This window comes from Ambystoma mexicanum, chromosome 1p, assembly GCF_040938575.1.
Source record: "Ambystoma mexicanum isolate Mex_15411 chromosome 1p, UKY_AmexF1_1, whole genome shotgun sequence".
Classification (NCBI taxonomy): domain Eukaryota; kingdom Metazoa; phylum Chordata; class Amphibia; order Caudata; family Ambystomatidae; genus Ambystoma; species Ambystoma mexicanum.
Genome location: NC_090921.1, coordinates 28088047 through 28103205, shown reverse-complemented (window position 1 = coordinate 28103205; position 15159 = coordinate 28088047). Strand labels below are relative to the sequence as shown.

Sequence of the window (15159 nt, the reverse complement as noted above, 5' to 3'; positions counted from 1 at the left end):
AATAGTTTCTATTGTTTGTATCAAGGTGTTACCAGTATACACCACTAAACCCTAGATTAGCAGTGGATGTTTTGTAGTAGAAAGGTTAAAGACATGTCTTAAAACCAGTGATCCCCCACTGTAAAGACTGGCAAGGGGATATCTGTATTTCTGCACTCTGCATGGTTGGGGCAGGAGCACAGAGCAGCACAGGCAAGGCTCTCAATTGGTACCACTGGACGAGCAGCCAGGCTTAAGCGTTCAGGGGGTGATGCACGCTGGTTTTTGGGTACAGTGATTTCCTAAGCCCCCACAAAGGAATGTACACACACTATGTTATACAATAAGAGTCATTTACTAGCATCAAGGTTTTGATAAATTAGGTTCAAGTAAATATACACATATAAATGATAACTTTGTACTTTGGCAACACTACTCCAACAATGGCAATAATATACATACTCTATGTGGTACCACACAATACTTAGATTTATTAACAATGCCCCAAATGCTGACAGTATTTAAAAAGCATAGCAATCATAAGCAAGGAGTAACGTCATAGATCAAGGAAGAAAGGCAGATTAGTTTCAGAACATAGGCAGCATATTCTCTTTAGACTTAAACATTGATACAGTGTGAGGATCGCCCCACCTGGGCAACCTGTAAGGGAAAAGTTAGGGTGTACCTTATGTTGTCTATTACAGCCCAGTCCATAAATGTTCTTGTTTTCATAGGTCTACTACCCCAAAGTACCGGAGATAATAATGATATTTATTTATTTATTTATTGTATATGGTAAAGACAAAGAGATACCTTTACAATATCATGATTGCAATTACATGAATATCATAAAAAACTTAAACACATATAAAATGTATCAATAGAACCCAATAAAACCAATACGACTAAAATCGCAATAAAATCTTCCCAAAGATTTAAAACAAAAAAAGCAAATCTTTGACACAAACATACATCCCTACAGAAAGCTCTAATGGAAACACGTTGTCTCTATAATACATCATCATATGCTTCATTAGGTACATACAAATTTCATCTAATCACAGAAAAACTTGGCAATTCAAGTATCAGGAGGTAAAGGACTAAGAATTTTCTCTTTTCTCATTACAGTCTACTTTGTAGTAATTTTGTCTTTTATCCAGCAGTTTACCTTCTAAAAACCTTATAAACGAAGTTAAAGAAAGGGTCAGAGATTGGCTCCTTCCCCACATACATCTTTGCCACAAGGTTTCTCTACTTAATCCTGAATCTGAGAGCAGGTAATCACCCAGTATTTGTTTTCTCACAGGTTCAAAAGAAGAGCAGTAAACTGTCAGATGTTTTAATGTTTCTAGATAATATAAGATCCATTTTAGTTTTAAATTTCAAAATCAACAGAGGGGATTCTTTCATGATCATAATAGCCAAATCTTTAAATAGAGATGCAGGCGGTGGCGATAGCATATTTGCGTAGTTGGAAAGAAGACGCCAATGCCATTTCACTGATAAAGGAAATAATCCTTGCTCATGACAGATAATCATGTTAGGGGTGGATAGAGCAAGTCCCAGCACCTTTTTCCACAACATTCCTTGTACTACATCCAAAGTTTCTTCAATATCACATAGACAGATGTCTAGGGAATAAAGAAGAATAGGTTCTATTTTTTGGAGATAGAACTTGAGATTCGGAATGAGAGAAACTTTTCCCAGTCTTCGAAAGATAATCCGCATCTGGGAAATAAGAGGTTTGACTTGGTCATTGAGTACTTTCTTCCAGTGTTCAATAGAATATATCGTAGCTAAATTATATCCTAGATAACGCATAGAGGGAGTCTTAGGAATTAAAATTCTGTTTAGGCACCAGTCAAATTTTACCATCTTTTTCCTTCCGTCTAAAAAGGAGATAATAAAAGACTTTTGGCCTCATTACACGGTAGGCGGTGAACCAAGGCGCTATTAGCACCATGGTTCATGCCGGTAAAATACCGGCACCGCCTTGGTGGAAAGGGGAATTACCGCCCCATTCCAAGGTTGGCGGGGCGGTAATTCCCCTTCCACCATTGCCCTTCCCCATTTCCATTTTTGCCCCATGGGGCTCTATGGGAATGGGGAAGGCGCTAATTATGGTACCGCAAATTGCGGTACGGTAATTAGCTCCACTGGTCCCTTTGCGGGTTGCTTTTTAACGCCTGCAAAAAGCAGGCGTTAAATTCCCCAACCCGCAAAGGGACCTCGTAGTAAGGCGGTAAGGATTTACCGGTACCAGTAAAATACCGGTACCGGTAAACCCTTACCGCCTACCGTGTTATGAGGCCCTTTGTTGGATTCATTTGCAAGTTATTCTTTTTGCATAGCTGTAGAATAAATTCAACTCAGTTTGTCAGCCAAACGGAGTGCAGTCAAAGAATAGTAGATCGTCGGCAAAGCCAAGCCAATTTAGAATTAGGCCACCTAACTTGACTGAAAAGAGGACTGCCTTGTCCCACCCTTCATCAAGATCTAGTAAATAGAGGTTAAACAGGACTGTAGCCATATTGCAGCCCTGTTTAAGCCCAATTTCCGTGGCTATGGGATCGGTAATAGCACCTGCCCCAGTCAATCGTACGCTGTATGTTGGCTCCTAATGCAAGGACGCGATAGCTGCAACCAATTTGATAGAAAAGCCATACTTCACCATTTTTTCCCATAGTAAAGGTCTGATAACAGAGTCGAAGGCTGCAGTCAGATCAAGGGCTGCCATATATATATATCGGTCCTGTATTGGAATATTTAGTATGCCGATGTAAGTGTGCAACTATAGTAGCATTCAGTTGGCATCCCATATGTTTGCGGAAGAAGACTTGAAATTTTGACAAAATGGAAAATGCTGAGATGTGTGATTGAATAGATGTTAATAATAAGCTAGAATAGATCTTTGTGGAAGCGTCCTTAAGTGCTATCGGCCTAAAATTAGCCAGATCGTCAATAGCTCCCTTCTTGTATACTGGAATTATGATGGCGGAACGCCATGAGCTGGGAATAATTCCTGTTAGATGAATCGCATCAAACTTTATTTTAAATATATCGTCCCATAATTCCGGGTTAGCTTTCACCAAGCAGGGTGGAATTACATCAGGCCCCGGTGCTCGAGAGCCTTTTGAATTTATAATAGCCACACGAATATTATTCACATCCCACGGACAGTTTACACCTACTAAGTTAGATGCATTTCTAAATCGTTTATTAATAAAGGGCAGGCACATTTGGATTTTATGAACTCTACCCAGCAAGTGGCCGAGATCGAAGGTTCTTCAATTGAGTCCGAAATCCCAGTTACAGTTCTAAGTGTGCCCCACACCTGTCTCGAATCATTTTTTAGGAGAAGCGATAACATTTTCCGGTTATCAGTCAAATCATTTTCATATTTTAAGGATTTTAATTTTCTTAAGTATGTTTGTGAAATATATTGTTTATGAATAAAATATAAACGAGCTTCATAGTTGGATCGCTTAAGCTGGCGTAGCTTCTTCCGTTTTTCTTTTTTTAAGTTCGCCACCTTAATATTAAATTGGTGTCTATGTGTATGGAGTGTAGACGCCGAACTTTCTCTCATTTTTTGTGACATGCGAGTACAAATTCTCCAGGAATTGAATGATTCAGCTATAACACTTTGAATTCCACCTTGATTCACTCCCAAAATAAAAAGGAGGGTCATTATTAATCTTCAGTAAAAATTTGTGACATAATTATGGGTTCCATTTAAGGGATAGCCGAGAACGATCAAATTCAATCGCTGTTAATATTGGATTTAATTCAAACATACCCAATTTTAGATGAAGTAGTGAGTTCAAGGCAAAATGATCACCATGTTGCAAGTCACAAATTAGTATTGGATCAATCATACCTAGTAGCTTAGTGGATACGAAGATATAGTCTATCATGGACATCCAGGGCCCTCTAGACCAGGTGTGCTGATATGAACCGCTTGCAAAGGGAGCCAATTGGATGTCCCATGATAGAAAATAGTCAACCCATCTTCTTCCGTTTGTCAGCAAACTCTGATCAGGTCTCTGTTTGCTTGTACTGGTCTCCTTGTTGATGGCTAGACAGGTAGCATTGAAATCTCTTCCAATCAGAATACAAATATTAGAATTTGTAGACAATACATTTTCAAAGATGGTACTGATCTGATTGGTGAGATTTTCAAAAGAGATCTTATTGGGATTCCAATATAGTTCTTCGGTGCTGCAGCCACAGTATGGACATCTGAATGGCTTCTGACAACCTGGACCCAACCATTGCACTGGACTACGTACCCTCACCTATGCTGGAACATCAGGGCGTCTTCTTCAGTTTTTGGTGACAGGAAACCCACCAGCAGACCTTCCTCTACACACAGCAAACTGGGATCTTCTTCGAGGGGGAAAAAGTGGTCAGATGCTGTGTCAGGGATGTCCCTTTAAAGAGGTGGAACTTTCGCAGCTCCGGGTGTCAAGCAGCACTATGCAAGTGTAACCCCTCTTCTGGGCGATACATAGCAATCTGGCACCCAGCAGTAACTAACACGCCTCCGGACCCTGGGCGACAACTAGACTTCTTCGGATCGAGATTTCCAAGCACTCTTTTGGACTCACCAAGACTCTTTCTCCAGAGGGCAGGCACACAGGACTGGCTTCTAGTGTACTTCTGATGAAGAGCTGCAGGTGCACGATGGTCCATCATAGGTCAGGAAGAGGTCACCTAACCAGGTCCTCTCTCGATTCCGTCGTTGGGTCAACTCAGCATTCATCGGATTCCTTGAACAAATGCAGCTGCAGACTCCTTCCTGCGACTGGTCGCAGGATTCAAGCTTCAGGTTTCAGCTTCCACCTGAGAACACATTGGGGTTCCTAGTTATACCCATTTGTTCCCTATTTCCAGGCTCAGTCAGCCAATCATACATGAGTGCATTCATGCAGGCAGGCAGCCAATCGGCCTCACAGGCATTCAGGCCATTCACTCAAACCAGACACCCATAACACAGAATGTGGATTGGAGCAATTAGCCAGACTTTCAGAACACTACACTTAAGGTCTGCAGTCACTCCAGTTTCAGTCAGGGCTAGCTAAGTCATTGTTTCATATATCCAAAAACAGACACCCACAACACAGAATGTGAGTTGACTTCAGACTCCACTCATGCAGGTCCCACCCCAAGGGTGTACCCACAACACAGAGCCGCCTGGAAGGCTCCAGTCAGTCTGACAGGAGGCAGCCCCAGAGCCATATATGGTATTTCAGCCCAACAGCCAGTCAGGGAGAAAGGGACAGAGTCAAGGCTTCCCAGGACTTTGGGAAACAAGGTGTTAAGACAATAGGGACGAAGAGGCTAAAGTGGCCATCTTGCCTTTGTCCAGGAATCCACTGATTCCTATGGCAGGGCCTGTGTGTCCCAAAAATAGAGGACACTCAGAGCCCCTGTCAAGTCAGCATGTAGCTGCCACCAGCCCATACCCTGCTTTGTGGGCAACACACAGGTGTCCAAAAACACATAAGGGGTACAAGGGTGTACCCTCACGCATTGGGTGCCATAAAGGGTATCCCATGGGTGCTATTCACCAAAAGGAAGAATGAAGAGCTGCACTGCCAGAGGTCCAGGCAGGACCTCAGTGGCAGAAAACACACACAGAGAAGTAGTAGGATAAGGACTAGCAGCCCCTGCCCCTCCAAAAAGCATTTCTAGCATCACACTCAGACTCAACAATAAATGGTTTCATGTCATCGGGGTGTTGTAAAATCGGAGCTTTAATAAATTCCTGTAAAAGGGCCCTAAAGGCTGCTTCAGCTTTAAGATCCCAGATAAACACTTGGTTCTTCTCAAGTAAGCAGGTGATATCGGATGTCCATTAGAAAAACTAGGTATGAAGCGCTGATAGAAAAGTAGGAACCAAGAAATCATTGCACGGCTTTAACATCCTGCAAGCTTAGCCAGTCACTTACGAACATGAAGACCCTGTTTAAATAGTGTTTTCTTGGGGGTTTTTGGCTACTGAGCTTCAACCACTAATTATTCAAATCTTCTCACAGCAACAGCTGGTGTTGAGTGGTGGCTGCTAGGTTAGGGTACTGAAAAACCTCTAGTACGTTTTTTTTCAAATTCTGTGAAATCAAGAATCGCACTCCCCGCTGTAATATAGGAAGATGGCCAGGCCAACGCATTGCCCGCAAGACAGTTTAAGATATATCCAATCTTAGCCTTATTACTGGAGAAGTGCATAAGACGAAACCGGAAGTGGATACTGCAGTGATTGCAAACAGGGAAATTGAGGCATGTCTGGTGGTGGGAGGTAGCAAACCCTTGATCTTAGAGGAATGTAACATGGCTAACATTAGTTTATATACTTCATCAGGGAAGGGTCCTGTCCAGCGGGATCCTGCTTGTCCTGTATGTTCAGCTTAGTGGGCTCAGCACTCTAATCCCAAAGAGTGTGGGACCCGCTTAGGGAGAGGGGACGAATTCCCAGGATTTGACACAAATCTCATAGAACAGGTTATTTGAACCACGTTCGTTCTCATTGGAGGGCCTCCCACATTTTTGTGCACCCAAAATAACATTATAGAATTCCTAAATTGCCAGTCTGTACCCAGCAATTGCCAGTGACTGTCTGATATATGATAGGATAGGATAGGTTATTTAGAACGCGCTTAATACCCAGAGATTTCTAAGCGTGGACCTGGGGATCGAACCTGTGTTGCTCCTTGTAGTCTTGCTTCCAAGGCGAGCACGTTGCCCCTGTGCTATCCTCCCATAATTTAAACCCACTACACATTATGTCATTATGGGGAGGCAGGATAGCACAGGTGCAACGTGTTTATCTTGGAAGCAAGACAACGCAGCACGATACAGGTTCAAAACCTGATCGTGCACTTAGAAACCGCTTGTTGGTATCAAGCGCATTTTGAAAGAACAATTATAATTATGGACCACTCATCTCAAAGTAAAACCTGACGTCCTGCCAGATGTGAACTTGGTCCGACACTGATTCTTCTCACCATTTTTGCTATCGTTGTATAGGCTATCCACAGCGTGGACTGTCGCTGGCCCTCTTGTCTGTATTAGCACATGCAGGTCATTACTGCAATCCTCTCAGCCAATCAGAATGCTCCAAGTGGTATTGACTGCATTCCTAGCATTCGGACAAGCAGACAAGGGAACAATAAAACTAATTTGACCCGACAGAAAATTACTCTGGCAGAAAGACAAGAAATTCATATCACCAAAACCAAACTAACTGCACACCCGCGCCTGTGCTTCAGGAAATCGGGTCTGTCATTACTTCAACTCGCCTGCTTACAAAGCAAGATACTATCTCTCTGGGGAAATCTTTATTCACTGCACCTTCAACATGACAGGCAACGACCAATAATGCTTGCACTTGCAGCAACGTTTCACTACTGCATTTCACCCAATTCATGCTCTCGTTTAAACTGTTCCAGGTAAACCAAGTTCACAATTAAAATGCTTATCAAAAAACACAACCTTCTTCTATAAATATTACAAATTAAAATACTTACTTTACTCACAATTCAATGAAAGTGTTTACTTAAGCACCTTTATAGTTTAAGCCCTTGGTAGGTGTCACTATAACCTGCAATAGTGACCCTCCACCAACGTATGCTTCTTGGCTTTGCCTCCGGCCATAACTTGAGAGTGGTCCATTACCATGGAATAAGGACTGCTCTCTCAGTCTATGAAGTTTTGTTTTTAGGTGTTTCCATAATTCATTGAGTAATCATGCAAAAGGCCCTGCTTTGACCTCAGTGTAAAGTGATCTTAGGCCTTGCAGGGCCTGGCCCACCCTCTAGAAATCTTCATAGATGAAATACATGAACAGGGCTATACCCTGACCTTTATTCCTGTTCTTGGAGTAGAGCTCTGTCCAATGCATTTCTTCCTCCTCACCCCACTTCCCCGATAACTGTGCACCTCACTGGCTTTTTCTCTGAATGGTTTGAACGCAGTTATTAATGGTAGAGGACGTGTACACATTGGATGTTCTTTAGCATGTAAATTCTGAGCCGGTTCTGCCGGACCAATCCGGAGGCCAATACACCTTACGGTCAGTTACAACATCCGGCGGACACTGGGTCGGTCCTTCTAGAAGCAGCCATACCAAGAATGACAAACGTTGAGCAACGCTTCCTCATAAGTGGACCTGCCCGACATAGGGTGTGCAGCGCCCTACACCATGTAGGAAAATCACGTGAAACATAGAACGGCTCCTTTAGTTCTGTGGGAATTCCCAAGGACTGCCACAGAACCCGTCATTCATTATCTTAACCCGAGTCACACATCTCGTTTCAGGTGCACCTTCTTGGGATTGGGATTAAGGGATAGTAAATTTCAGTGTACACCAAAGGAATAGAGGGATTTTTTTGCACCGGGTACACGAGTCTGACTTTAGTAGTGAACAGATAGCCTAAACAGCAGAAATATGTAGACCAAGAGAGAGGACATTACAGGATTAAACTTTTCAAGTTGCAAGCTAGTGGGTGTAAAAAGTCACTTGTCCCTTCAGTTCTCCACATACACACAGCACAACATTTCTTACTCGCCCAGAATCAATCATCACTGGCCAATGGCTAGTGGAGGGGGCATATCCTGAAGTCTGCACTACATGGTGAATGTACACACTGCAGATGCATCACACCCCTGCATTCCCAAATGCACTGAGAATTGGAAACTCAAGAGTGATCCAAGCGCTGCTGCCAGACTCCCCGTACAATTCCTCTTCATTCTGGAGGCGACTCTTTCCACAGCAGCCAGATTACAGTCATTTATTGAGACTCCAAGATGATGTTCTGTTTAGAATAATTTCATCTGAACCCAATTGCTCATTCATTTTTATGGAAGTTTTGCATGCACTCATTTCCATCCCTTTAGGTAAGCTTAAATGTTGTAGCTCGACCTTTGCTATATTCCTAGCCTCTATGGACGAGGCCTACTCTGTAGCCTTGATCCGACACAACGTATCCTTTACTCGAGCTGCTGTTATTGCAGGAACTGGTCTGCCATTATTACATCCTCTGGAAATGAGCATTGCTGGCCTTCCTTGGATGGCCAAGATTCTCCAAAAAGCGGCACTGTATGGATTAAATGGAGCACAATTTGATTTTGCATGAATACCAGTCTGGATTTTGAGCTCAAATTAGAGTGGAAACCGGCGTGGTCTTCGTCTGGGACGACCTTCTTCAGCATTCGGACTAGAGCCATCTGTCTTTATTGGTCATGCTGGTTTTGTCCACTGCATTTGACATGGTGGACTATTCCATTCCTCTGGCCTGGCATGTCGATGTAATCAGAATTTCCAGTTCTGCCCTGGAGGGGTCTCGGAGCTTCAATGGTGAAGCCTGGTCCTTTTACCTCAGATCCTTTTCTGGTTACCTCTGGCATCCCACTGTGATCCTCTCTTCAGTCACCTTGGCTCTTGAATACATAAAGAGATTACCCTGAATGCCCCTTCTCCATTACATACATTTCCGTTCATATGCAGATGATGCGCAACTGTTCTAGAAGACGTATGAACAGCTTCAGTGTCGACTGCAATTCAATCCTAGAAAGAGCGCACACATGCTCCTGGAACCCTCACGTTATCCTCACCTCCTTGCTCCTTTGCTCTTCCGACAACCTTTGCCAACAAGGTCCCAAACCTTGGATCCATATGGGAGCCTGATCAGAGGCTGACCGCGCGCTCTTTTCAGCCACCGCCCCTGGTCTTCAGCTTTCAGATCCTGCTACAGAGGTTGGGGCATTGGCCAACTCATGGGTGGACCATGCAACTTCTCCATAAGCTGGTCTTCCAAACCATCTTCTGCAGAGACTTCAGCTCTCCCAGAAAGCAGCCATTCGACTCATTTCACATCTCCTACCCCTGATTGTAGACATGAGTTGCATTGTCTGCCCGTCTGTCAGTGCTTCACGCGAGATACTCTGTGCCTCATTACAGGTTTGACAGTGCAGGAAAAAAAATGGCAGAAATGACGTTGCCGCCACTTTTTATATGTGATCGCGGAATTACCACAGTTTTTCCCACACTGCCGAATTATAGAATGTACTGCTGGTGGGATTACCACAGGTTAAATCTGTCAATTTGTGGAAGAAAAGTAGAGGATTCTGCTCCAGCTTGTTGATGGAGGTAAATCCTCCAATTTACCTCCAGAAATCAGTGGAGTTACAACACAGTAATTCCCCTGGTGGTAAATCTGACAAAAATCCCCATAGAGACGTACGGAATTCCAGAAATTAGGAATTACACTGCCCTAGCGCCACCACTTGTAATCCCATGGTAACTCCACAGAAACAAGTGGCAGCAGCGGTATTCAGGGTTTGGTGCTAGCTTCTTACTGTGGAAGGGTAAAGGGTAAGATAAAGCAGCTTTCCCTTTTATTGCACAAAATGAGCAAATATGCTCTCATTTCTTTCCTATAACTATAGTCGGTTTCATTGCATTTAGTGTTTCAATCCCCTTAGATTACCACCCCCATGCTGATTGACGGTATTCTTGTCCGATAGATGAGAATCACACTTAATTTACTCTGATTTACTGCACATCCAGCAAAATGTCTGAAGAGTCTAACTTGACATTTGCCCCTCCATGCGTGCAGAGGAAGGGTCTCTCACGCTCAGAGCAATTTTAAGGCTTGTGCACTGTGTGGCATCTTTGGTGATGCTTCAGTGTGGATAAATGTGTAAAGTGCTTCCCACACACCAGGCACCCATAAGGCCTCTCCCCCGTATGAGTCCTCTGATGCTGGACCAGAGTTGAGGACTGCGAGAACCTTTTCTCACACTCGGTACACTGGTATGGCCTCTCCCCTGTGTGTGTACGCAGATGTGTCCTCATGTGGGATTTCAGCCGGAAGTGCTTACCGCATTGTTTGCACTTGTGTGGCTTCTCTTCTTTATGGATCTTTTGATGCTGACCCAGAATTGACTTCTGAGTGAAGCTTTTCTTGCACTCAGTGCACTGGTATGGCCTCTCGCCAGTGTGGGACCGCTGATGTATAATCAGGTGTGATTTGGCCCCAAAGTACTTACCACACTCGGCACATTGGTAAATATTATCTCGTGTGTGCGATCGCTGATGAATATTTAGTTCTGATTTCAGGCTGTAAAACTTACACATTCCCATGCACTTGTAGGGATTCTCACAGGTATGGATCATCTCTTTCTGGGACAGATCTGTCCTCTGAGGGAAGGAGTTCTCCCCAGTATGCACGCTCTGATGCTTGTGAAGCTGAAACCTCTCTGTAAAACTTCTCTCACACTCTGAGCACTTGTAGAGTTGCTCGTGCACGTGGGATCTCTCGTGCATCATTAGACTGGGGCTGCTGGTGAAAGACTCACCACATATGCTGCAGGAAAAAGCTTCCTCCTTCAGGTGCCTCTTCATGAGTTGGGAGTTCTGGATGAAGGTCTCTTCGCAATGTCTGCTTCCATGGAGGCTCTTTTGACAACTCTGGTGCCTTACAGACCCCGATGAGCCTTTGCAGCCTTCCCTGCAGTCAGTACATGTACACGGCATTTGCCTCTCATGTAAATGTGTCGAGTTATTTCCAAGTTCAGCAGACAGGCTGTGTCCATCTTCTGTAGGACTAGTCTTCTTTCCCTGGATAGTCGTTCCTCCACAGTTTATTTCCAGGCTCTCGGTTTTAATAAGGGCTCTATTTTCTGTTGAAAGAAGCAAAATGTGGAGTAGTTATTAGCTTTTATAAATCATACAACCGTAGGATAAATGAGATTGGTTTAGAAGAGTCAATGCTTAAGCCAGTTCCTAACCAAGGCCCTCTGGGGTCATGAGTAAATCAATCCCTTCCCGGTCCTTCAGATTAAATTTAGCAGTGATGAGAAGGAGCTTAAAATCCAAGCACATTTATACAATTAAAAATGCATTTCAGTTTGGAATAAACGGGGGAGATTAGGAAAGGTTTAAAACTGATATTATTGTACTACTTATGTTATTATCCTTCATTGTTTGAATATTATAAAAAAAAGTTATTAAAAACAAATACCAGCAATTAGATACAAATTCATACCAATTGCTGTGCCTTCTGGAGAAGAGGTTTGTTTATTTTATTTCTATAGCGCACATGACCCTGAAGTATCTGGCCACAATTAGAGCACAATAATAAGGTCACAGACATAGGCAGTAGACAGATTGCAGTTGCATAAGTGGACGTATATATGGCCGGGGTACAGTTGAACAGGGTAATACAGTTGGATTAGACAAGAGAGGCATGCAATAGACAGATGCGTTAGTGAGGCGATGAGGGTAAGAGTTCCTTATCTCAGTTAGTTCTTGCTAATCAGCCAGGAGATGGCACCTCTCCGGAAGTTGGAGAATGGCTGGGTTGTCTTGAGAGCAGGTGGGAGGGTGTTCCACTGTTGGGCCCACACGAAGGGAAAGCTGCTCCCTCCTGATCTTTTTAATTTGTATCTAGGGACCAGTAGACAGGGCGTGTGAGCTGATCTGGTGGCATGCGAGGTGGATCTGATGGTGAATTTTTCTGTTAGGTAGGGTGGCGCCGTGTGGTTCAGGGATTTGAAGGTAAGGCCCAAGGTTTCTGGCTCGCTTATTTCTTTTATGGAGAGCCATTTGTGTTGTCTTCTTATTGCTGAGATGTGCTCTCTTCTTGGTAGATTTAGGGCATCTCTAAGGGCATTGTACTGCAATATTTGTAGTTTGTTGGTCACAAGCTTACTAGCGCCCAGGTAGAGTCCTTTACAATAATCCAGTCTGGACAGTAGGAGTGCTCTGGCTAGGATAAGGCAGCTTTCTGTTGAAAGCAGTGGTCTGCAGGCTCTCATTAGTTTGCTTGTGTACGCAGTGGCTGAGGCAGTCGCGTTAGCTTGTTTGTGCATGTTGGATTTGGCATCCAGGTAAAAACCTAGTGTTTTGACTTCTTTAGCTACGTGGATATTATTCCCGTCTATATTGAAGGAGTCATAGCTAGGGCTCATCTTGTTTAGGTTGGCTGGGGAACCCAGCAGCAGAAGTTCTGTTTTGTCATCATTCAGGCAGAGGCCATGGGTGGCCATCCATGCCTGAATGATTAGGTCGATTTTATTCACAAGCCGTACATCCGTGTCATAGATGCCCGTTAGAGGGAGGAGGATCTGGGTGTCATCTGCGTAATTTGTGTAGGTGACACCCAGATAGTCCAGTTCATCAAACAGAGGCTTTGTCAAGCTATTATACAGGATTGGGGACACGTACGAGCCCTGTGCCACTCCACATTACATGTGATGGGTATGGGGTCAGCTGCTGCAGTCGGCGAGAAGACTCGCATGGTCATATTGTTGAGGAATGATTCGATCCAGGGGATTGCCGACTGCGGGAAGCGGGCTGCTGTGGCGAGGTCGCAGAGTACTCTATGGTCCACCAGGTCAAAGGCGGCCGATAGGTCCAGAAGGAGCAGGATTGCAATTCTTCCCTTGTCTTTCAGTTCGTCAATCTGGCTTTTTAAGTCAATCAGGGCTGTTTCAGTCCCATCTTGAGGTCTAAAGCCAGATTGTCGGGTTCCCACAAGTTGGTTCGTCTCTAGATATTCTTGGATTTGCAGATATGCGACCCTAGCGAGGATCTTGAGCAAGAATGGGACAATTGTAATTGGCCTTTAATTGGTGGGTAAAGTGGGATCTAGGGTTTGTTTTTTAAGTATTGGGAGTACCCTGGATTCCTTCACATTTCTGGCTACAATGTCTGTTGAGAAGGAGACGTTGAATAATTTTGTTAAGAAAGGGGCTTGGTCTCTGGCAGCATCTTAGATGATCTGTGCCGGGCAGCTATCTCCCTGTCATCTCGTGGGTTTCAGGGAGGCGATGATTTTTTTGTACTTCTGGTACAGATACTTTTGAGATTTGAAGCCTTGGGAGCGATGAGTGAGATGCTCTGAAGGTGGAGGAGTTGAGGCTATGTTGGTTAGGTTGTGCCGGTTGTTTGCTATTTTAGTTTGCAGGGTGGCAATTTATTTGGTGAGAGCATTCTGGATGCTCATGCACCAGGGCTTGTCTTCTTTGCATGAATCGGTAGGAGAGTTAGGCGTCCCCATTTCTCCCAGGATGATGAAGAGCTCTTTGGTGCTGGATCCAGCTGGGTTAATTTTGTTGTTGTAGGTGTCGCACTTAGTGCGGATGATCTCCTCTTTGTATTTAGCTGAGAGGTTGGGCAGGTTGGTTTTGTTCTCTAAGGATGGGGTGTGTTTCCATAATGACTCCATTTTCTTTTTTCGGATCAAAGTGTTTTTAACTCAGGGGTGAACCAGGAGTTCAGGTGGGCTCTCGGTTTGCCTTTGCATATTTTCATGGGAGCAACTGTGTCTAAGGCTTTGGACATGGTAAGGTTGTAGGTGTCTACTAGTAGGTAAGGGTTTGTTGTGTTCAGGAGAGAGTTTAGGGTGGGGACCCCCAGTGGCACGATTACCTCTGCAGTGAGGTTCCATTTGTTTCTTGTTGGGCACGGCCGTGTTATGGGGCTGGTTTTGTTAGGTGGGTCGTTTGTGACTATCTTGAAGGAGAGGAGGTGGTGATCAGTCCATGGTTGAGGTAGGATGTCGGTGACTGATGTTACAGTTTAGGTTTGCTATCCAGTCAAGGGTCCTCCCTTTCTCATGGGTAGACTGGGTGATTTTTTGCAAGAAGCCGTGATTGGTTAGGGTGTTGTCCAATGATGCTGCTTGGGGGTCATTAGGGTCGTTGAAGCCTAAATTGAAGTCACCCAGTATAAGGATTTGTGAAGAGGTTTTGGTATTGTCGGATTGTAGTGCTGTAATATCTTCCTCAAATGAGCCTATGGGCCCTGGAGGGGGTGCGGGGGGGGGGGGGGCGATGGATTAGGTGAATTGTACCTGTGCTTTTGTGCAAAATATGTAGTTTGGTTGAGAGTAGTTTGCAGGAGGAGAGAGATGGTGAGGTGATTATTCTCATGTCAAGAGTATTCTTGAAAATGATGGCGATACCCCCTCCTCTGGAGTCGGGTCTGTCCTCTCTAATGATGGAGAAATTGTCGGGAACTGCTAGTAGGAGTGAGGGGCCAGCCGCAGCGTGCAGCCAGGATTCAGTTACTGCTAGGAAGTCAACATTGTTGGCTAGGATGATATCTGCAATGTCGGTGGCATCACAGACCTGGCATTTATTAGGGCTCCCTTGATCATGAGGTCGGAGCCG

The 15159-nt window shown here is 44.3% G+C and overlaps 1 protein-coding gene across 1 annotated transcript in view; it reads right to left on the bottom strand.

Annotated features, from left to right (window-relative positions):
• Positions 1-443: 443 nt before the first annotated feature.
• Positions 444-15159, bottom strand: part of LOC138564887 (zinc finger protein 182-like) — a 61014-nt gene continuing 46298 nt past the window's right edge. Inside the window, exon 3 of the mRNA XM_069642939.1 lies at positions 444-11664. Within this exon, the coding sequence (XP_069499040.1) occupies positions 10628-11664 (1037 nt within the window). The 3' untranslated portion in view covers positions 444-10627. The remainder of the gene's footprint in view (positions 11665-15159) is intronic.